The sequence below is a fragment of the Magnolia sinica genome, chromosome 3, assembly GCF_029962835.1.
Source record: "Magnolia sinica isolate HGM2019 chromosome 3, MsV1, whole genome shotgun sequence".
NCBI lineage: Eukaryota > Viridiplantae > Streptophyta > Magnoliopsida > Magnoliales > Magnoliaceae > Magnolia > Magnolia sinica.
Genome location: NC_080575.1, coordinates 120,948,105 through 120,970,344, shown reverse-complemented (window position 1 = coordinate 120,970,344; position 22,240 = coordinate 120,948,105). Strand labels below are relative to the sequence as shown.

Sequence of the window (22,240 nt, the reverse complement as noted above, 5' to 3'; positions counted from 1 at the left end):
GCATGGCCCAATAATGATATCCAAAAATAATTAGATTATCAATTGCATTACTATAATTACTTTAATGCAATGATCAGTACTGTCCAAACATTGTCCATGTCAATCAATGGCTAAAAATTGTTGGTTGGTCACTCAGACATGATCTTGTGCTTGTGGCTTATCCCAGACTTGATTTTCATCACTTTTAGGCAAAGCATATATTTCAGCGGGCTTATTACAAACATTGTGTCAAATATTAAATACATTACTAATTAGAGATATTAAAGTTGATTTAGTAATTAAATTCAAACCTACTAAATATACAATGCATAGTTACTTTTGGATTAAAATTGATTCCCAATCCATGGTGCCAAACACGACAGGAGGATTTCAAATCCAGGAGATTCCAAATCCACGCTCCCAAACAGGCTTTGCATTTGATATACCCACCCCAGCGCACACACCACATCATGTAGATGGAACTTTTATAAGATCTACACCGTCCATCATGCATGCTGCCTTATGTTCACCTCCGAAGACAAAAATCATGTCCATCCATGAAACAGGTACATCACACCTTAGGAAAAAGTTGGGATGGGATGCCCATTGGTTTTGGGTAGGACCTATAGTCATGTTTATATGACATCCAATCCATTCATCTGATGTACGTGCTTCATCAGGATGAAAGAATTCATAGTATTCCAAAACACAGGTGGGTCATACCACGTGAATTTAGAGTTTTTTAGGTATTATTTTATTAGTGGGCCACCTGAGTATTCATTGAACCTGAACTTTTGGAATCAAGGCTAAACAAGGGGTGATGCACTTGAAGGACGGGATGGATTTTTATGCATGTTAAGTCATTTCCCCCTTGTGAGATTTCCCGACAATATAGTGAGAAAAAACCATCGAAATATGAAAATCATCCTAGCAATTCCCAGTTGGAGAAACTGCTGAGAATGAGATTTTTCATAACAGTGTTATGTATATAGGTTTAGAAATGGCAATGCCCAGGTTTGGTACCTATACCCGCCAATGAGTACCACATCAATACCCGTCATACTCATATCCATTAGGGCCTGTTTGGCCGGGCAGATTGGATGGGATTGGATGATATTAGAGTGGATTGCACGGATTTCAAGGTAATGATAGCTGTGTCAGTGGATTGGTGCAAGATCTATGAGATCACTATATCCCGGAATTGCTATGTCCAGTCTGTTTGGCACGCCCGGCCAATCCCGGAATTAAACCTTCCAATCCCTCGAACCAAACACATCCCGGGCAATTTTGAAGGGATAAGGGTGGATTGTATGGGATTTAAAGGTAATGATGGTGATGTCAGTGGATTGTCTTAAGATCCATGGGATTGCTATATCCCGGATTAGGATCCCGTGTCTGTTTGGCCCGCCTGGCCAATCCCGGGATCCATCTTCCAATCCCTTCTAATCCCTTCCAATCCCATCCAATCTGCCCGGCCAAACAGGCCCTTAGGGTATTGATACCCGTTACGTACCCTTGCCTATGCAGACTCCATCACTAGTATTTGCATATCAGTCACTTTACGCATAGGGCCATCGCTGTGTGTGCATGCCATCCATCCCATATATCAAGTAAGCCTCACAACGACAATGGGACATCCTAAAAAACAGACAAATCCAATCATCAAGTGGGCCACACTACAGACGATATTAGACAATCGAACAAAAACATCCAAATTCACTTAGTAGGACACATGAAGGTTGGCCCGGCTCAAACTTTGGGAGTCCACTTCATAGTGGGGCAATCTTAGTGAATTTGATGCATACTACATACACCACGGTGGACCCCGCATGCAAAATGTTATATAATAAACTCATCCCACGACATTGCAAAGGAAGTTAAACTTTTTTCTTTTTCTTTTTTATTTCCTTTTATGGATTTTTGAATTAAAAAGTGCTACATGTCCTTACTAATTAGTAAGTACTAATTACAAGTTAATTGGAATATTAGGCATATTTATGTTACGTTATATAAAGGATAATATAATTGGTTTCGGGCTGGGTTCAGGTATGGAAAAGGGCACACCCACACCTTGCCAATTATTAATCGGGTTCAAATTAATACCCAAAACTGCACCCACACCTGCCCCCACTTAATTACATCCATACCCGGCTCAAATCGGGCTGGGTTCGGGAACCTGTTGGGTTTAGCCAGCCCATTGCCACCCCTATGTAGGTGTTGGGGCTTTTGAGCCCATCTCCACCATTTTAATGGTTTCTGAAATCTAAAGATGTTTTTACTGATATCTGTAGAAAGCAGTGTTTTAAATCCCGCACTGGACCAGAAGGTTGGACTGCTGCTTTGGGCCAGAACCGACCATGGGAACGGTTTAAGTTACTTAGGAACTCGTTTTCTGCAGGAAACCGATCAAACCGTCCAGATGGACCGGTCCACAGTCAGACTGGCCAGTCCAACAGTCTGTGGGTAATTTTTAAAATGAGTTTTGTAGGATATGAGCCATTGGAAAACTTCATAGAAATCAAACACACTATCAACTTGTGGTATATGCGTTGGTCACATAATTCCTATAGTTTTATTTATTTATACTGCGGGTTGAATTTGTTTGGACAGTTTTGAGGTCCAGTCGCTTGATTCCTATCGTTTTATTTATTTGTGTTGCCTGTGAACTTGTTTGGATGGTTTTGAGGTCCAATCTGGGGTTTTAAAACTGAGGTACACAAAAGTGAGGCAGGCATGATTTCTATACATAACCAAGACATCCATCAAATGCATCACCTCTGAAAACCCCTGGGACCGAAAAATCAGCTAGATAAAAGACTCGGGTGGGGCTAGCATGTAGAAAAAGTTGATATGGGATGCACACCATTGCTTTATTTTGAGGAGTTGACCTGAGATGCAAAGCATCCTGATTTTTGGCCCAACCCTTCATCCACACCCAACAAAGGGTCTGAACAGTCTGGATTCCATATAAACAATACATTGGGCCCCTCACATAGATCATTGGTGGGTGTCCACTCTCATCTCACTCTCTTATTTGTAGCCCACCTGAGTTTTGGATCGGGCTGATTTTTTGGGTCTGGGAGGTTTTCCGGGTGATGCATCTGATGGATGGGTAGCATTGCGTTCAAACCACGTGAGCCCCATGTGTTTCCAGTACCACCATAGTGATTGGAGTGTGCCCCTTGAAACATTGGTAGAAAGTATGACAATCCTATTGTTGTTTTGAACTAAAAGTTTATTATTTGGTAATAAAGCATCATTTACGAATAAGAAGAAAATCAGGAAAAAGGAGACTTTATTTAAGAGCAAGGAAAATAATCAGATCAAGTACTCTGTAATTATGTTACAAGATGTTACAGCTTCAAGTAAGAAAAGCGTACATAAATGCATACTTATAGGCTCGCAGCAATGGCGGGGCTGGACTCTTGCTTTTTGAGACTGTCTGCAACATGATCAACCACTCCAGTACCAGCATTATGCAGCCACTCACTTTTCACCTGAATCAACACCGTCATCTTCATCAGACAGATTTAAAAAAGGAGGTTAAATAGGAAGGGAGGGTGCGTGCATGGATATTTCCTAAATGAGATGTGCTTTTGAAACATACATGTATGTTGTTATGAGCAAAGAATGGCCAAAATGATGAATGAAAGCTGACATCGACTTTCTTCCATCCTAGCCTTTGTAATCCACCTATCATTTCCTCTGATTGATGACACTCAGAAATTATCAATACATTGCAATTGAATGCAGCTATCAATGGAATTAGCATAATCAAGGGTTCCAGTGACATTAGTTACCTTCCATTATATCATGATACTCTGACGTGTTTTGTGTGCTGGGGGCAGTTTGTGCAGCCTCCTTCGCTTTTGCAGCTTCTGGAGGAAAATGGGGGCCCTCAGATGACATTGGGGGACAATACTCCACATCCACAACATGCTTGTAACCATCCAAAGATCGCAGTGGGGGCTGCCATTTTGTAGCCAAAAAGAAAGGAGAATAAAAAAACCTAAAAAAGAGAGTCAAGACTGGAGAGAAAAACTATTGTAAATATTAGTTTTACTTCTTCTTTTTGGTATTATTAAAAAGTTTTATGAGGGTTGTCAGGGGGTGAAACATAGTTCTGAAACTCGGTGACTAGACTCAAAACTTGGACGAGTTGACTCAACCAGAAATCGAGCCGAGTCACTGTGAAACTCGTTGAGTTTGGCTCTGTTCAAACTTGGCCTGACTTGTTGAGTTGGGGTGCCTGTTCGGTCAACTCAAACCTGTCTTGGCATGACTAGAATCGAGTCACTCGCTTGATTTAAGAGAGTATCAAGTAAACAGTGGTTACAAACAGTGGTTTTGTCATTTTTAGCTGCATATTTTTGTATTGATATAGTTTAAGTGTCTGTACTCTATAGGGTAATTAAAATCCCATTTTAATTATTAGATATTAAGTCAAGTCAAATCATGTCCTCGAGTCAACACAACCAGGCTGGATGTAATATCGAGTAGAGTTTTCGAGTTTTTAAACAATGGGGTGAAAGATGAGGTTTTTTGTTAGTTTGTTTTCGTTATTTTATTTTATTATTTTTACTTATCATTTTTTGCATTGCTTTCACTTAAACATTTGCAAAGTCCATTCTACAGATTCTCATTTTACCCACCTGATCCAAGTAAGAAAGGCCTAACATGCCAAAGTTAGAAAGTGCATGAATTCTTAATTTATCAAACTGATTTAAGTTAGAGAGGCCCCAAGATGCCAAGTAGACCAAAAGAAATAGCCAATGTAACGTAGTTGTAGTGGTGCTGACATTTCAGGAAAGTGACATTGGCCCTTTGCTTACCAGGCTCACAGCAAAGCTGGGCAACCACAATACTAATTAGCTGAAGTTTGCTTACACAACATGATTGCAAACATGTGGGGCCATGTTAGGTTATCCAAACCATTGATCTGATAGGTCCACATAGATCTCCTAGATGAAAGAACCTAACCCTTCAATATTTGATCTATTCTTTGTTGAACGTAGACTACCTTTGAGCCAACATATCAAAAGATTGGCATCTTTTAACCTACAATATTTCTCCAGTATCACACATCCACAATGGCTCTCAGCAGATAGATCATTTTAGATCAGCAAAAAATAGGCCCAAACATGAAGAATCCTATATGATGATCAACTATATGTTCGCTGATGAGCAGGACCTACGGTTCATCCTACTTTCAGTGCACAGGGATGCAACAGGAATAAGCTGCTTCTGCTATCCATATTTGATATCTCTGGTCTAGAATGCATGAGTCCATCGACGTCCCCATTAGGTAAAAGAACAGTTCTACAATCTATATGCTAAAACAGTTTGCCCTAACATGGGAGTGTGGCATTAGTCCTCAGCTACTTGAACCTGGTTTCTAGTTCAGTTTTGACTTGACTACCCAATTGCGGGGTCAGTTCGATAAACTACTGAACAAAACCGAACATCTCGTCATCTCTAATAGGTGGTCAATAAAATCAAGGTCGAATACCCATAACTGGTTTCATAGTGCAAATACTAGAGAATACTGCAATTTAACTCAATGTGCATGAGATCACCTTAACAAGTTCTGTTTCTCTCCTGATAGAGGATGTGCGCCAGCCAACCATATCTATGTGATGATCAAGGAAATATTGGCAGAGTTAGAATAAAAAATACAAAAAACAATTTAATACTATGGAAACTTAAAAATGACTGGCTAATATATATTCATCATGCTTGAAGGGGTAACATAGTTAGTAGGATACGGTCATAGGAGACATTGGCATAAAGAATGCGGCATCTGAATGCACCAAGAGCAGACCTGAAAGACAAATCGAAGTTTATAAGTGAAGCCCTCCAATAGTGGGATAACATGGATAGTCAAATCCCACACACACACACACACACACACACACAGAGTGCTAGTCTTCTGCGAAACAAACCCCAGGATACTTAAGTACGGTCTTGAGTTGTAGACACTTCAAGTAGGCTCCACAGTGAAGTTTATGTGAAATCCACCCCAACCACTAGGTTTGTCATCCCATGTTAGCCCCAAGGCCTAAATATTGACCTTACTTGTGATTCAAGTGGGCCACACCAAGGGAATCAATTTGGAGGGTGAGTATCGCATGTACACTTCCAATCGTGTGGTCCACCTTAATCACGGATAGAGCTGGTTTTTCTTCCCTATACCTAAAATTGGGGTCACTGACCTGCTGATTGGAGTGGATTCTAAAAATACATTATGGTGGGCCAATCCCAACTATATCATCCTTTGCTGTCGATGTAGAGGCAGTCACCACTCTTTAGCATGGTGTTACAACTGTGGGGCCAACCGTGATGTATGTGTTTTATCCACACCGTCCATATGTTTCTCCAGCTCATTTTAGGGCATGAGCCCAAAATTGAAGCATTTATTAAGTTCAAGTGGACCCTACCACAGAAAAAGGTGGTGATAATAATGTCCACCATTGAAACCATCCTAGGGTGCACAGTGAAATTTATTTGTCATCCAAATTGTTCATGAGGTCACATAGACCTGGAAGAATGGAAAACACAAATATCAGCGTGATCCAAAACTTTCGTGGCATCCATGAAGTTTTCAACGGTAGCCGTTTAATTTTTATTGTTTTCTTTGGTGTGGTTCACTTAGCTTTGAAAATGCTTCAATTTTGGGCTCTTGGCCTAAAATGAGCTGGAGAAATGTATGGACGGTGCGGATAAAACATATACAGCACGATGGGCCCCACGGAGTCTCACACCAAGTTAAAAGGGTAACTACCTCACTGCACATTCCTTCTATGTAAAATTCTTGGTGACGAGTTATATGGATAGTGTGGGTCCCACCATCATGTACTTTTAAAATCTACTCCAATCAGTAGGTCAGGGACCCAACTTTAAACCTACTGATGAAAAATCAGCCCCATCAGCGATTCATGAACGGTCCGATTGGAAACAGTGTATGGACAACACTCACCCTCCAAAGTTCTAACCTTAGTATGGCCCACTTGAATCACAAATAGGGCTGATATGTGAGCCTTGGGCCTAACATGGGATGACGCACTTGGTGGTCCAGGTGGATTTCACAAAACATGCCATGGAGCACACCTGAACCGGCCAGGCCCCGGAGCCAGAAGCGGATTGCATGGTACGCTACACACCACCGATCGAGGTCATCAAGTTCAGTGGGCCCCACCATGATGTCTGTGTTATATCCACACCATCAATCCATTTTGTGAGATCATTTATGGGCCCAAAAAATGAGTCAGATCCAAAGCTCAGGTGGACCACTTCACAGAAACCAGTTGCCACAGTGACATCCATCATTGAAAGCATCCTATGGCCCACCATGATTTTTATTCACCATCCAACTTGTTCATAAGCTCACTCAGACCCAAAACAAAGGGGAAAAACAAATATCAGCTTATCCAAAACTTTTGTGTCCTGCAAGAAGTTTTCAATAGTAGGCATTCAATCCCCACTACTTTCTGTGGTGTGTTCCACTTGAGCTTTGGATCTGCCTAATTTTTGGGCCATGCCCTAAAATGATCTCACAAAATGGATTAACGGTGAGGATATAACACATACATATGATGGGGCCCACAGTACTTGGTGACATCAACCTACCACTAAGGTCGGTGCTCCACGAGAGAGAGAGAGAGAGAGAGAGAGAGAGAGAGAGAGCAATGGTCTCCTGCGCACCAGACCATTGCTCTGTGTGTGTGTGTGTAATGTTTGCTTGACTTACAAGAACTTTCCATCTTCACAATCAGACGCCATTCTTAGAAGGAGAGGTGGTTTGCTTGGTCTACCATCTGTTAGGAACAGCTGACGACCGGTTCGGCCAATCAGAAAGGGAGCTATAGGTGGAGCAAGCTTTTCCAATAAGGGAACTCCCAAGAGAAATGGAAACTGAAGAAAAAATATAACCAGCAGACTTTTCAGTTATTCAATATCTGTCAAAAGTGCAGTCATGAAGTGCATTTAGACTTTCATTTTAAAGACCAATTTCTTTGATATTTTTGAGAAACCACCCATTAAAATATCTTGGACACACTCTTCATTATTAACTATTAGGTCGTCAGGCAGCATTGGTTTTGGGCAGTTAGGAATCGGAATCTAGGATTGTCAATCAAAATCACGTTTGGCATCCCCCCAAATCCTATACTTCAAATCCAACTTGAATTGAAAATCCTTAAGAGGGTCCTTTTTAAAAGGCAAGAGAAAAGTCGGGGCGCAGAATCCGGGATTTTCAACCCTCTCCAACTGTGATAACTACTCTCTTCCTCTCTTTAATCTCTCAATTCCACAGGATTGAAAATCCAGGCTGCCAAACACAATTAAAGGAATGCAAAATCCAGGTTTAAAAACCCAGGATTTGGATTCTTAAGTCAGAACACAAATCCATGCAGCCAAACAACCCCTAACATTCCATCTAGAATCCAGGAAGCAGGGAAATGTGAGTGGAACCATTATTAAAGATTCAAAAGGAAAGGTAAAATTTGTATTTGACTGCAGGATTATAGATTATACCTTACACTACGAACCATGTAGGTGCTAAAGAGTCAGAAAGTGTGATGCGGACACAAGTGCATTCAAGGTGTACCAACGAAGAAAGCGCCAACCACAAGTGCCGTCCTTTTGTGGATAGGCGACTATTGAGGAGCTGAAGACCTTTCACATGTGATTAGACATATAGAAAACCCCACTTAGGGAAGACACATGTGAAGGAAGATTGGAGAAAGAAGACCGAGCGCCCAAACTTTTCCATACTTATGTTATTTGCGTGTTTTTGACTTAGTTAGGGGTCTTTTAGTAATTTTATGTCTTTATTTGCTTATTCTAGGGGTATTTTAGTAATTTTATGTCTTTATTTACTTATTTAAGTGGGTTAAAGCCCTAAACACGAATTTTAACTATTGATTAATGAAAAGCAAACCCTTTGGTTGCCTCCTTCCTCTCTTCTCTCTAATGGTGCTTCTTCTCTCCCCTTGATCTTCTTCTTCTAATTTCTTCTTGTGCCCCTCCAACTTCCTCAAGGTAATAACTTTCTTCCTTCTCTTTTTCAGTTTTGGCTAATTCTTCTTCGATCAAAATCTTGAGAACCGATCTAAACCCTAAATCCCCAAATTCTCAAATCCCTAATCCGAGAAACTTCTTGGTTCTTCGGACTAGTGATCTTCATTGATCGATTGGGTGTGACCATGCAAGATCGGGAGGTCTCATCCCTCGCCGGATCCAACCTAAGTAGTAATTGAATTCCATACTCCATGGTTGTAGTGATGGCCCGCTCCATTGCATGTTTCCTTTATGATTTTCTCAGTTATGATGATTACTGTTAGAATTTTAGATCATTTATTCCTTTTATTTCCGCTGTTTAATTATCTCCATGAGCATGCATCATAATTAGGGCTGTCTTGCGTCAAATTTGGTATCAAAGCCTAGGCTTGCATGGTTTTTGTCTAAATCGAGTTATCAAATTAGGGTTTCGATTTTTAGGTTTAACTTAGGAAAGTTCGAGGTTTAGAAAGTTTTCAATTTTAGAAACTTTCCAATTTTGGAAAGTTCCTAATCTGGAAAATTTTCAGATTTGAGTTGTTTCCTGTTTCAACTTAATTTTGTCAGTTCATCGTATTTTTGCATTCATCGCATTCATCTTGAAAGTCATAACACCTAGTAGTCTAGTTAGGTAGAGTTTGGTTCAAGTCTTCATTGTATGCCCACGAGAAGAGGTAGAGGTTTCGGACTTCAACCTACCATGAATAACGAGCAGTTATCTGAGCAACTTGCTCAATTGATACAAAAGATAATCGCCCTAGAAGCGGGTCAAAGGCGTGAGTTTGCCCGCCTTGAGAACCAAATTACCACTACCATGACTAAGGTGGAGCAACTAGAAGCGTCCCAAAAGGAAAACCCCGCTGTAGGGGAAGATGCGCACTCCCAAGTGGAAGGAATCATTGAAGAACGTGCTGCCACACGTGGTGGTAGTGAGGATAGAGATTGTGGTAACGGTCGTGGTGTGGTGCGAGAGGCACGAGCCACATGTGGTCATCAAGACCGTTATGATCCAGATGAGCATGCGATGAAGAGTGTGAGAGTTGAGGCCCCGAGTTTTGATGGACGCTTGGATCCCAAGGCGTTCCTTGACTGGGTTGCTGACATGGACCACTACTTTGAGTGGTATGGCATGTCAAAAAACCGTCAAATGCGATTTGCTAAGATGAAGCTTGTGGGTCAAGCCAAGCTCTTCTGGACTAACACCGAGCGTAGGATAGAGAGAGTTGGTAGAGCCCCTATTACACATTGGTATGAGATGAAAGAAAAGTTAAAGGAGAAGTACCTTCCTCTCTCATACTGTCAGAAGCTCCTTGATCAATGGCAATCCTTACGCCAAGGGTCAATGCTTGCCGCTGACTACATCGCTAAATTTGAAGAGTATGTGATGCGATGTGATATCCGAGAAGACCCTCTAGTAACGCTCTCGCGTTTCAAGATGGGCCTTTGTGTGAATCTTCAGCGCGAGCTTATTACTCGGCCCTCAACGGACTTAGATGAAGCATATCAAGTCGTGCAGGAGTTAGAGCAATATCTGAAGGCTCCTGTCGTTCATCGTTTTGAGTCCCGAGACTCCAATGCTAGATCTAGTTCCCAAGGAACTAGACCTAATATTGGTAATCAACCTCGGGCACAGGCGACCATTCCGCCTAGGCCTAGGGAGGACAAGGGCAAAGGGGTTCTTGGTGCCGGTCCTAGTAACATGAGCCAAGTGAGGTGCTATGAGTGTGGCAACCTTGGCCACATGTCTAATCAGTGTCCTACGAAGAGCCGTGGGAGAGCCTTAGTTATATGCGAGTCCCACGAGGGTGGAGATGACCAGGGTGATTATGAAGTTGAAGAGTATCACCCTGAAGGAGGACTTACTGATGAAGAAGAAGTGGATGGAGAAGCAACACTTGCAGTAGTCAGGCGTGTGTTAGCTCAGTCTAGAAGTAGTGCTGACTGGCGTCGAAGCACTATCTTCTACACTATTGCCAAATGTGGTGAAAAGAATTGTAAGGTGATAGTGGACAGTGGAAGTTGTCAGAATGTGATTTCCACTAGCACCTTAGATCGCTTAAAACTGAAATCACACCTCATCCAGACCCGTATAAAGTTTCTTGGGTTGACAAGACATCCCTACCTGTCACCCAGCAATGTCTAGTCCCCATCGAGTTTGGGTCATACAAAGAGTCCCTGTAGTGTGATGTTTTACCTATGGATATGAGACATGTTATCCTAGGTAGACCGTGGCTATTCGATAATGATGTCACGATCTTTAACCGTTCGAATGCGTGTACTTTTATGTATAATGGTAAAAAGATCAAACTTAATCCCATGCCACCTGAGAATACACTAGGGAAGAAGAAAGATGAGAAGGCAAGTGAGCCTAGAGAAATGGGGAAATCCAAACCGAAGTCTTTACATATAATCAGCGCAAGAGAGTTTGAAAAAGAGGCTAAGGAGGATTCTATGGTGTATGCCCTTGTGGCTAGAGAAATTACACCTGAGGTTCCATCAGAGTTGCCCTGTGAGGTGACCTCGGTCCTGAAGGAATACAGTGATGTATTTCCTGAAGACTTACCGAATGAGTTGCCACCTATGAGGGACATACAGCATGCCATTGATCTTGTCCCAGGGTCTACTCTACCGAACCTTCCTCACTACAGGATGAACCCTGCAGCGCATGCAGAGTTGAAGAAGCAAGTTGATGAGCTTCTGCAAAAGGGTTTCATCCAAGAGAGTATGAGTCCGTGTGCCGTGCCTGCATTGTTGACGCCAAAGAAAGACGGCACGTGGCGCATGTGTGTGGACAGCCGTGCCATAAACAAAATTACTGTCAAGTATAGGTTCCCTATACCTAGACTTGATGATATGCTTGACATGTTGGCCAGGTCCACTATATTCTCTAAGATAGACCTCAAGAGTGGATATCACCAAATCCGTATACGCCCAGGAGATGAGTGGAAGACGGCGTTTAAGACGAAAGATGGGCTGTATGAGTGGTTGGTCATGCCCTTCGGCTTGACTAACGCACCCAGTACTTTCATGCGGGTGATGACACAAGCTTTGAGGCCGTTCATGGAAAAATTCCTAGTGGTGTACTTTGACGATATTCTTATTTATAGTACCACTAAGGAATCACACCTTGAACATTTAAAGAAGGTCTGTAGTGTCCTTAGGAAGGAAAAGTTGTACGCTAATCTTAAGAAATGTGCATTCATGTCTAGCCAAGTTGTGTTCTTAGAATTTATAGTGTCATCTGAAGGGATGCGAGCAGACCCTGAAAAAGTCAGGGTCATAGTTGAGTGGCCAGAACCAAGGAACATTCATGAGGTACGAAGTTTTCACGGCCTAGCAACTTTTTATCGTCGGTTCATTAGGGGTTTTAGCACGATCATGGCTCCCATTACCGAGTGCATGAAAAAGGGAGAGTTCGTGTAGTCTAAAGCCGCCGTCAAGGCTTTTAAAGAAATTAAGGGCAAGATGGTGGAAGCTCCTGTCATGCGTCTACCTGACTTTTCTAAAGTCTTTGTAGTAACGTGCGATGCGTCTGGTGTCGGTATAGGTGGAGTGTTGAGTCAAGAAGGACACCTAGTGGCCTATTTCGGTGAAAAACTGAATGAGGCAAAACAAAAATACTCCACTTACGACAAAGAATTTTATGCGATAGTGCAATCCCTGAGACATTGGCGACACTACCTCCTACCGCAAGAATTCGTTTTGTTTTCTGACCATGAGGCTTTGAGATATTTGCATTCTCAGAAGAAACTCAACCCAAGGCATGCCAAGTGGGTAGCGTTTCTTCAGGAATATTCGTTTGTTTTGAAACACAAGGCCGGGGTTGAAAACAAACCAGCGGATGCCCTTAGTAGGAGAGTGGCGTTGCTCAACTCCTTGAGTGTAGAGGTAGTCGGATTTGAGCAACTGAAAGATGAATACCCCATATGTCCTGATTTTGGGGGTACTTACGCGTCGCTCTCTAGTGACCAGCATATTATGGGTGAATATGTTCTTAAAGATGGCTTTCTTTTCAAAGGAGATAGACTTTGTATTCCCCGTATGTCCCTTCATGAATTCCTCATCTGGGAGCTTCATTCAGGAGGGATAGCTGGCCATTTTGGTCGTGATAAGACCATTGCCCTCGTGGAAGATCGTTTCTATTGGCCAAGCCTCAAGCGAGACGTAGCCAAAGTTTTAGGGCAGTGTCGAACATGTCAGCTGACAAAGCAAAGAAAGCAAAATACCGGGCTGTACACGCCATTGCCAGTGACACATGCTCCGTGGCAGGACATTAGTATGGACTTCGTGCTCGGGCTTCCCAAGACTATAAAAAAACACGATTCCGTTTTTGTCGTTGTGGACCGTTTTTCTAAAATGGCGCATTTCTTCCCATGTTCGAAGACGTCAGATGCGTCTCATGTTGCTCGTATCTTTTTTGATGGTGTAGTGCGTCTCCATGGGTTACCTAAAACCATAGTGTCTGATCGTGATGTTCGATTTACTAGCTATTTTTGGAAGACACTGTGGCACATTATGGGAACTCGTTTGCAATTTTCTGCTGCTTACCACCCACAAACAGATGGTCAAACTGAAGTGGTAAACCGTAGCCTTGGAAATCTTCTACGTTGTCTAGTGGGTGAACATGTTAAGACTTGGGACCTAATTTTACCAACTGCTGAACTTGCTTATAATGGGTCAGTTAATAGATCTACAGGGTTGAGTCCTTTTGAAATTGTAAGTGGTTATAAACCTAGAATGCCCATAGATCTCTTACCTATGTCTGTTACCCAAAGGTCTTCTGAGTCAGCCGATGCATTCGCACGCCATATTCATGATTTGCATACACATATTAGACAACGGTTAAATAAGAGCAATGATGATTATAAAGTTTCAGCTGATTCTCATCGTAGAGTGCAAGAATTTCAAGAAGGAGACTGTAATGGTGCGAATAAGGCCAGAGCGATTCTCTCAAGGATCTGCAAAGAAATTACAAGCGCGTAGTGCTGGATTATTCAAGATATTACAAAAGGTTGGGTCCAACGCGTATCGAGTTGACCTTCCATCTGAAATGAGCATTAATCCAACTTTTAATGTGGAAGATCTAGTCTGTGCCCATACTCCCATTGTTGATACATCGTCCCTTTCATGGCCTTTTTCTGAGTTTGCTACCCAACCCCTTCCACCCCCTCCTCCACCCATTACCCATAAAGAAGCAATTGATGAAATCTTGGATGACGAGATAGTATCCACGAGAGATGGGGGTTTCCAAAGGTATCTTGTCAAGTGGAAGAACAAACCATCGTCTGAATCTACGTGGCTGTCGGGCGACGCATTGCAAAGTATTGATCCAGATCTACTCGAGCGCTATAAAAGTTTCAACTCGTCGGAGTCGAGTTTTTCTCACCCGAGGGGAATTGATGCGGACACAAGTGCATTCAAGGTGTACCAACGAAGAAAGCGCCAACCACAAGTGCCGTTCTTGTGGATATGCGACTATTGAGGAGCTGAAGACCTTTCACATGTGATTAGACATATAGAAGACCCCACTTAGGGAAGACACATGTGAAGGAAGATTGGAGAAAGAAGACCGAGCGCCCAAACTTTTCCATACTTATGTTATTTGCGTGTTTTTGACTTAGTTAGGGGTCTTTTAGTAATTTTATGTCTTTATTTGCTTATTCTAGGGTATTTTAGTAATTTTATGTCTTTATTTGCTATTTAAGTGGGCTAAAGCCCTAAACACGAATTTTAACTATTGATTAATGAAAAGCAAACCCTTTGGTTGCCTCCTTCCTCTCTTCTCTCTAATGGTGCTTCTTCTCTCCCCTTGATCTTCTTCTTCTAAATTTCTTCTTGTGCCCCTCCAACTTCCTCAAGATAATAACTTTCTTCCTTCTATTTTTCAGTTTTGGCTAATTCTTCTTCGATCAAAATCTTGAGAACCGATCTAAACCCTAAATCCCCAAATTCTCAAATCCCTAATCCGAGAAACTTCTTGGTTCTTCGGACTAGTGATCTTCATTGATCGATTGGGTGTGACCATGCAAGATCGGGAGGTCTCATCCCTCGCCGGATCCAACCTAAGTAGTAATTGAATTCCATACTCCATGGTTGTAGTGATGGCCCGCTCCATTGCATATTTCCTTTATGATTTTCTCAGTTATGATGATTACTGTTAGAATTTTAGATCATTTATTCCTTTTATTTCCGCTGTTTAATTATCTCCATGAGCATGCATCATAATTAGGGCTGTCCTGCGTCAAAGTGGTTGTCCAAGACTGGAAAAACATAAAAATTCCCTTACAATGATAACAGCTGAAAAGAGTTAGTTGAGATAAAACCATTGATTAAACAGAAATAACTTCAAATAAAAATCACCTAGAACAAAAGACATGATGATGGGTGCAAAATACAATGTGACTCAAACAATTTATACGATGGATACAGAAACAAATTATGTAAACTATACTTGTCACTTGTCAGAAGCATACCTGCCTTTTTCCTCTCACGCCTAAATGTGGAGTTGCCAAGGTAATAAAATTGATTGGCTCCAGTCCAGCAATTGCACCTAGTTTCAAAGCATTTGTAGATTTTTCAGGGTTCCCATTTATGTGGCCGGCAGGATTCTCTGGCTTACCAAAGGCATTTGAAGAATAGAGAGCAGCAATTGCATATCTTGCAAACAAGCCACCAAGAGAATGAGCTAAGAAAGAGATCCTTTTCAAGCTTTCTGTCTTTCGGACCACTTGCATGACCTGTCCCGAGAATGCAATCATGCAACAATAAAGGCAACTAACAATCTCAACATGAGAATTTAGTTAATTTAACATATTTACTAGGAGCACCCGATGAAATAAACATATCAAGACTCACTTCATCTGCTAATCGCCTCCCAGCTCCATCGATTCCAGTGAAGGTTTTAGTGTAGGTATTAGATGAACTTGCTGCATTGAGAGATGCATTTTAGGTCTTTTGCATTAGAAGCAAAATTTCTTGATATTGTATCACAAAATTGAAAACTTCTGAAAAACATCCAACTTAATAGACTGGTGGCACATAAAATCATACACAAAAAGGGCAATGTTATACCACACTAGCAACCAGTTGCTTTGAAGAAAATATAAACAGACATAACAATGCACATAGCCATACCATAGATTAAAAAGTTGCTTCCCAAGCGCCTTTTCAGTTCTGCTTCTACATATGTCCAGTCACTAGGGCTGCATTATCCATGAGATCAGTGTAATTAAACAACTTATGTTTGAAAAAAGAGAACAAATTGAACAGTGAAAAGTAAATATTTTAATGCGTTATAACTACATTTACGACATCTTTTTTTATTGGCATGTTAGAAAAGTCTGCCCTGGTAGCAATTGCACCTGCCTGTCCTGGTTCAGGTGAAAGAGAAGGGCTAATATCAGGGTCTCAGCTGCACCCAAACTTTTGCCAAGCTACTATATGGAAGAATCATGACTCAAACAATTGGTGAAACAGGATTCGTCAAGCCAATCCCAAATATCTGGGACAAGGCTATTATGGTGATGATGATGATTGGTGTGGTTAGAAACTTACTACAGGATCTTGTCCGTATAGAAGCTTAAAAAACTGATTTAAAACCCCAACTGCAAGTATGGATGTGCCCACAAAATGAACGATTGGACCAAACAAAATGGAGCTGTCTACGTATTGATTTTCAATGAGAACAGGCTAAGCGCATAAAGGGATAAACAATGTCTATTGTTTTATCTTGGAAAAGCTTAGAATGCTGTTGTAACTCCAAAGTGGGCAACGATGGCACCATTGGGTTGTTTAGTCATAAGTGGGACCCACATGGGCTACACATTTTCAAATACATAAAAGATCCTATTTCAATCAATCAGGGTTTATAATAATTTTAGGGTTTTTATTTTATTAAATAGGGTTTTAGAAGTTATTTATTTATCTATTTATTTTTTTCTTTTTTATGAAGGCATTTTCTATAAAAGGGTGATCCTTCAGTAAAAATTCCATAAAAAGACGTGCTACAGTATGCACTATAGCAGCGAACTTCCTTCTTTTTTATTTTCGCCCGTGTAGGGGTGGAGGGATAATCAAGCCTTGAGATGTCATGGCCATTTTTTTTTCTTTGCTACTATGGCCAGAATGTGGGGAGAGATTCTCCCTCTGATGGTGTGGCTCCACCTAAATGACGATATTCAGTGGGACTCATAAAATAGCTCTACATTGGAAAGTCCAGGTTTGGTGTGGCTTCAAGGTTTGGACCTCAAAATCGGTATGAATAGTTTTGCTTCGACTCTTCTGTCCTGTGCATCAAATGCCTCTTGAGTGCCTTTGTTCACATGTAAAAGCAGACTCCACTATTTAAGTAAGAAGGTTGGCAAAAATAGGGCATGAGAAATTCCACATAAACTTTTTAAGAGCGACATGGCAAACTTCAATTTTCATAGTTTCTCAAAACTTGAGACCGAAATGACCGGAATCTCTATAAAGCTGTAACACTTAGTTAAATACTGGAAAGGTCCCTCCCTCGGATCTCTTCAGTCCAATCAGTGGAGGTGGTCGACAGATGTCACAAGGGGTGGATTATCTTCTTGTATGCTTTTCTTTTGCTTTCATGTTACGAATTGAGGCAATTTTGTTCACTGCAACTGCTACAAGTATATACAGTTTCTTGCTAAAGATTATTGTTTTTTAATGTTCTTTGCAAAAATTTACAGGACCCAAGGTGATGTTATCGCTATGTAACTAAAGAGGAAATCTGATAGCCAGGGCATTAAGTCATTAGGGAATCACGGTATGAAAGAATGAAGATTAAACAACTATAATATAGTTGTAGATGATCATTGCCTAAATTTTTTCTGGAAATTTTTAAGTGTGCACTCTCTATAAATATTAGACTTGTTGACACCATGCCAGAAGAGGAACATTGTCGATGTTTATAGATGTACTTATTTACCTAGCCAAGATGCCATGAACAAGGACAACGAGATGATCAGGTTCATGTTTCAACTTTGAAATGCCCTTGGGTGTTGCAACATTTCCCTGGGTAGCACTCATTGCATGAACTCTAAAGCTCATATTTTTCCAAGAACCATTCAGGCCTGCACACAGTTTAGCTGACACCATTCAGCAAAAATGGCAAGTGTATTCGATGGTAGAAAATATCATATACTGAATAAATAAGACCATGCATGCCAATATTAATTTTCCATAAATGAAGACCAAATACTCAAATGACACTTTGGCAATGGATCTCAAACCTTTGACATTTAGAATCAGAATAACACCAGACAAATAAAATAAAATACATGGGGACAGTTTTGAGATGAACATGCATGATTTGTCAATTTCATGGGGGAAGAACCCGGATTACTATGCATCAAAGTTAATGCATGGGGACCTTATCATTGCTTCATTCTCCTAGCTACTAAAGGTTTTTTTTTTTTTCCCCTGCTTTCAACTTTCTATTATATTTACTGCTATATTTCCTGGCTAGGATGGCCAGAAAAGAAAATAGAAAAGGAAAAGGCCGACAGATGGGATAACTGTTCAGAGTGTATTGGACACGGATTTCTATAGAACACTCAGCTTGTCAGATTTGAACCAATGTTTTCAAACCGGGACTGCACATCATCCTGCTTTAGTTGGCAATTCAGTCAAAAAATGTAATACCCCGGATTTTTACCAACCTGGAAATAGATGTCCTTAGGCAATGGATCGATCATAAAAAGCATCCTTCCCAATAACTTACTGCTTTTTTTCTTCTCTTCGAGTAAGCTTTTAATTAACCAACTCAACCACCACAACAACCATGATGGCATCACATCAAATGCCACAGCTTTTCACTGATGCCAATCACCAAAACCAGGTTAACTTCTATGGCAGCTATTGTGTGATACATGCCAACTCGTCATTGGTGGCATGTGGAATCATATGCAGACAACTAGGACAAACAAAGATAAAATTGGAAAATAAAGCCCGCTTTAAGTATGTATATTTAATGGTAAATTCAAATAGGGGCAAACCAACATTAGTATGGATGAGTCCCTAATGCCATGTCTTTAAACCATGGATTCCATGCCAAACAGTGGAAAAGGGCTTTCCTTTTATGTAACTTTTTGTGTTGTTTGATAGCAAAGAAAAGGGCGGATTCCACCCAACAATCATTGCACATTTTCATATTTTGGATTCATGGCACAATAAACTAGGTGAGATTGTGAGATGAATATGAGTGTCTACAATGGTATCTGTAAACATAAATATATATAATAAAAAAAACCTCGAAATTGGATTCCATGTTTCAATAGTTCTTATGGAAATCATCATTGCATGATTATCATTCTTTTCTTTCTTTTACCTTGGATTCCATGTTTCCGAACATGCCCCAAGACAGAGGTGATTTAAAACTTTACACAAACTTCATGGTTTGATTTTTTGTGAAGTTTACCATCAGAGTTTAGGGTTACCACAAACTTCAACTATATGCATAAGTTACTCTTTCTTGATGGAGAAGGACTAGAACAATAACACAATGAACAAGGGCATGTGATACATGTTGGTCATGTTGTATGCGTTTATCTTCCACTTGTGCCCCACAAATGATGTCAAAGAAGATGAAAAATATGTGCCTATTTTGAATAACCTTCCCAGACCAAACTCCAAACCCTCTCTCGTTAGCTCCACTTGTCAGCCGTGATGACTCCATTAGTCCCTAGCACGAGACTTCTTCTAACCTTACTCTAGTCCCCTCACCACTTTGATTGACTTCAAACCTAGCCCCCTTGCCTTTGATTGAAGGACGTATTCTCAATATTTACAAAGTTTTAAGAAGAAGTAAAGGTGCTTACCAGGAGATACAATCATGCACTTCTGCCGATAAGAGATGCTTCTGGCGTGAATGTTGATTTTTGCATGTTATTAGTATCGAAAATGACATATTAGACCATCTTGCAAAGATATGGCCAAGACCTTCAACATCTTCATACATGGACATGCCCTCCTTTTACAGTTTTCATTCATTGAAGACATGGTCCTATCTGCTTTGCCTCTGTAATCTAGTGAACTTTGGGGAAGTTTAAGCTAAAAAAAGTTGTGAATTCGATCCACTCAACCTGGACTACACCATGAATCAATTTATTGGCTTAACTTGGAGCACATAGGCAAATTCAGCAGATACAGCAAACGTGTTAGATGGGGTGACCAGAAAAGGGAGAATATGGAATATACATTCACCTAAGGGAAGAGGTTAGCTTCTTTATGGCGAACACTCTGACACAATTCTATTGCAACTAGAAACCAATGTCATCTGCATCTGCATCTTCATAAATCTAAGAGAAATACAGGCACCACACATGGGAGCATTGTTAGAATCCTATTGCCAGGCATGTTGCCAATGTTCCGCATATGTTAGGGATTTGGGTTGTCAACCAGGCAGGCCCAATGGTGTAGGTGACCCAATTCAGAGAAAGGTGGCCAATCCGCTAATCAGGTATGCTACAATTGTATGTTGAATACTAACCATTGATTAATTTCACCTAACCTTCCTATATAGAGCTTTGCAAAGCCTGCATGCGTGTATAAGGCAGCTCAAGTACACAGTACACCATGTGCCACCACGGCACATAAGTATGAATCCAGTTTATCCATCATAAGGGCCCCATGGCATCAATGTTCTGACCCAAGAATCAGGTCAGTACACTAATTAGCTAGGGCAAAGCTCATGAAACAATCTATGTCAAAGAAGAAGAAGAACAACAACAACAACAAAAAACTTGAATGAAGTTACCTAAGGCATACATGATGCACCTATTTCTAACGTAATTTCCCACTTGACAAGCAGACCAATCCGATTTTAGGCAAGAACTATGATCAGGCCCACTTGCTGGACTGCTTGGATATTGTAGGATCTCGTACATGTCCACCTCACTGTCACACCACACATGTTGCGTGCAGCCTACATACGCCGCCCTCCTGATGAACAGAACCACCAATGTTGCACCAGCCAACATCCACAGCAGCACCCACATGATGAACGGCCCACGTTACACATGCGTGCCACACGTCACACAAGTAGCATCAAGAGGGTCTTATGGATGCACAAGCAAATCGAATCAACCAAAATCAACGATGCTTGGCTTTCTCGAAACATAGTTGCATTCCTCTTCAAGCTGAAATCAGAACTAACCTAATCGCAATTCGGAGCCGAGTAAATCAAAATCCAGCCATTTCAACTTCAAAAGACTAATAATTGCAATTCAATTCGATAGTGCATCCAAACACGCTCTAATTAAATTCCTCCAATTTTTGGCCCTAATTCCATCAAAATCCAAACACAGACACAGACAGACCGACAGAGAGAATTCGAATTCGAATTCGAATCAGCAAGATAAAAATGAAAGAGAGTACCTGAGAAATTGCCTAGATTGAAAGAGAATCCGTGGCGATCGAAGAAGGAGAAAGGATTCGACGGAGGAGGAGAAGGCACGTGTCCGCCGTTCCTGAGCTTGAAGGAAGGGGAGGAGTTATAGCATCCGTGGATAAGGGATGCAGAAGCCATAAAAGTAAAAAAACGGATATGCTTTTTTTTTTTTCTCGTTTTCCGTTATGCCGTCATCATCCTCATCCTCATCGCATAATCTTGCCCGTGCCTTCCATGCCCTGCCTTTTCACTGACGGAAGACGCGCCAGCTGCAGAGGGATGGGTGGAAAAACCAAAATGCGCTAGAGACGACGCCCCCGCTATTTTTGGTAGGAAATTAACAGTACGTAGCCCGGACCTTTGCAAAGTACACACGCTTCTTCTTCTTCTTTCTGATTAGTGGGGCGCATGTTGCAGTAATCTGCACCGTTTGTCTGTTGTGTCAAGAGCTGGGCACGGGACGACTCGACTCGTTCGAACCCGACTCGATCTGAACCGAATGAGTGAGTCGGTCGAACTGAGTAGGCTTCGTCCAATCCGAACTCAAATCAAGTCAAGTTTGTGTTACCCATTACTTTGACCCAACTTGACCCGAAACTTGATTAGTTCATTTTCGACTTGAAACCAACTCGACTTGGATTCGGATGTGTGTGTGTGTGTGTGTGTGTGTGTATATATATATATATATATATATATATATATATATATATATATATATATATAACCTTGACCCAACTTGACCCGAAACTTGATTAGGTCATATTCGACTTGAAACCAACTCGACTTGGATTCGGATGTGTGTGT

General features: G+C 41.2%; 1 protein-coding gene across 6 annotated transcripts; it reads right to left on the bottom strand.

Moving 5' to 3' along the window:
• Positions 1 to 3,257: 3,257 nt before the first annotated feature.
• On the bottom strand, positions 3,258 to 21,887 carry LOC131241011 (putative lipase YDR444W). Of its 6 annotated transcripts, none has more exons than XM_058239614.1 (12): positions 21,424 to 21,558; positions 20,804 to 21,202; positions 17,975 to 18,134; positions 16,171 to 16,238; positions 15,892 to 15,962; positions 15,510 to 15,773; positions 7,727 to 7,890; positions 5,745 to 5,800; positions 5,556 to 5,608; positions 3,780 to 3,948; positions 3,587 to 3,684; positions 3,258 to 3,476 (listed from the first exon to the last, which is right to left on the bottom strand). In XM_058239614.1, the coding sequence occupies exons 2-12, from the start codon at positions 21,042 to 21,044 to the stop codon at positions 3,372 to 3,374; spliced, it is 1,449 nt and encodes a 482-aa protein (XP_058095597.1). In that variant the 5' UTR covers positions 21,045 to 21,202; positions 21,424 to 21,558; the 3' UTR covers positions 3,258 to 3,371. The 6 variants fall into 6 exon arrangements, with proteins under 6 accessions (XP_058095597.1, XP_058095598.1, XP_058095599.1 ...); XM_058239615.1 differs by having other exon boundaries at positions 17,975 to 18,119; XM_058239616.1 differs by lacking the exon at positions 20,804 to 21,202 and having other exon boundaries at positions 21,424 to 21,887.
• Between the last annotated feature and the right edge of the window lie 353 nt (positions 21,888 to 22,240).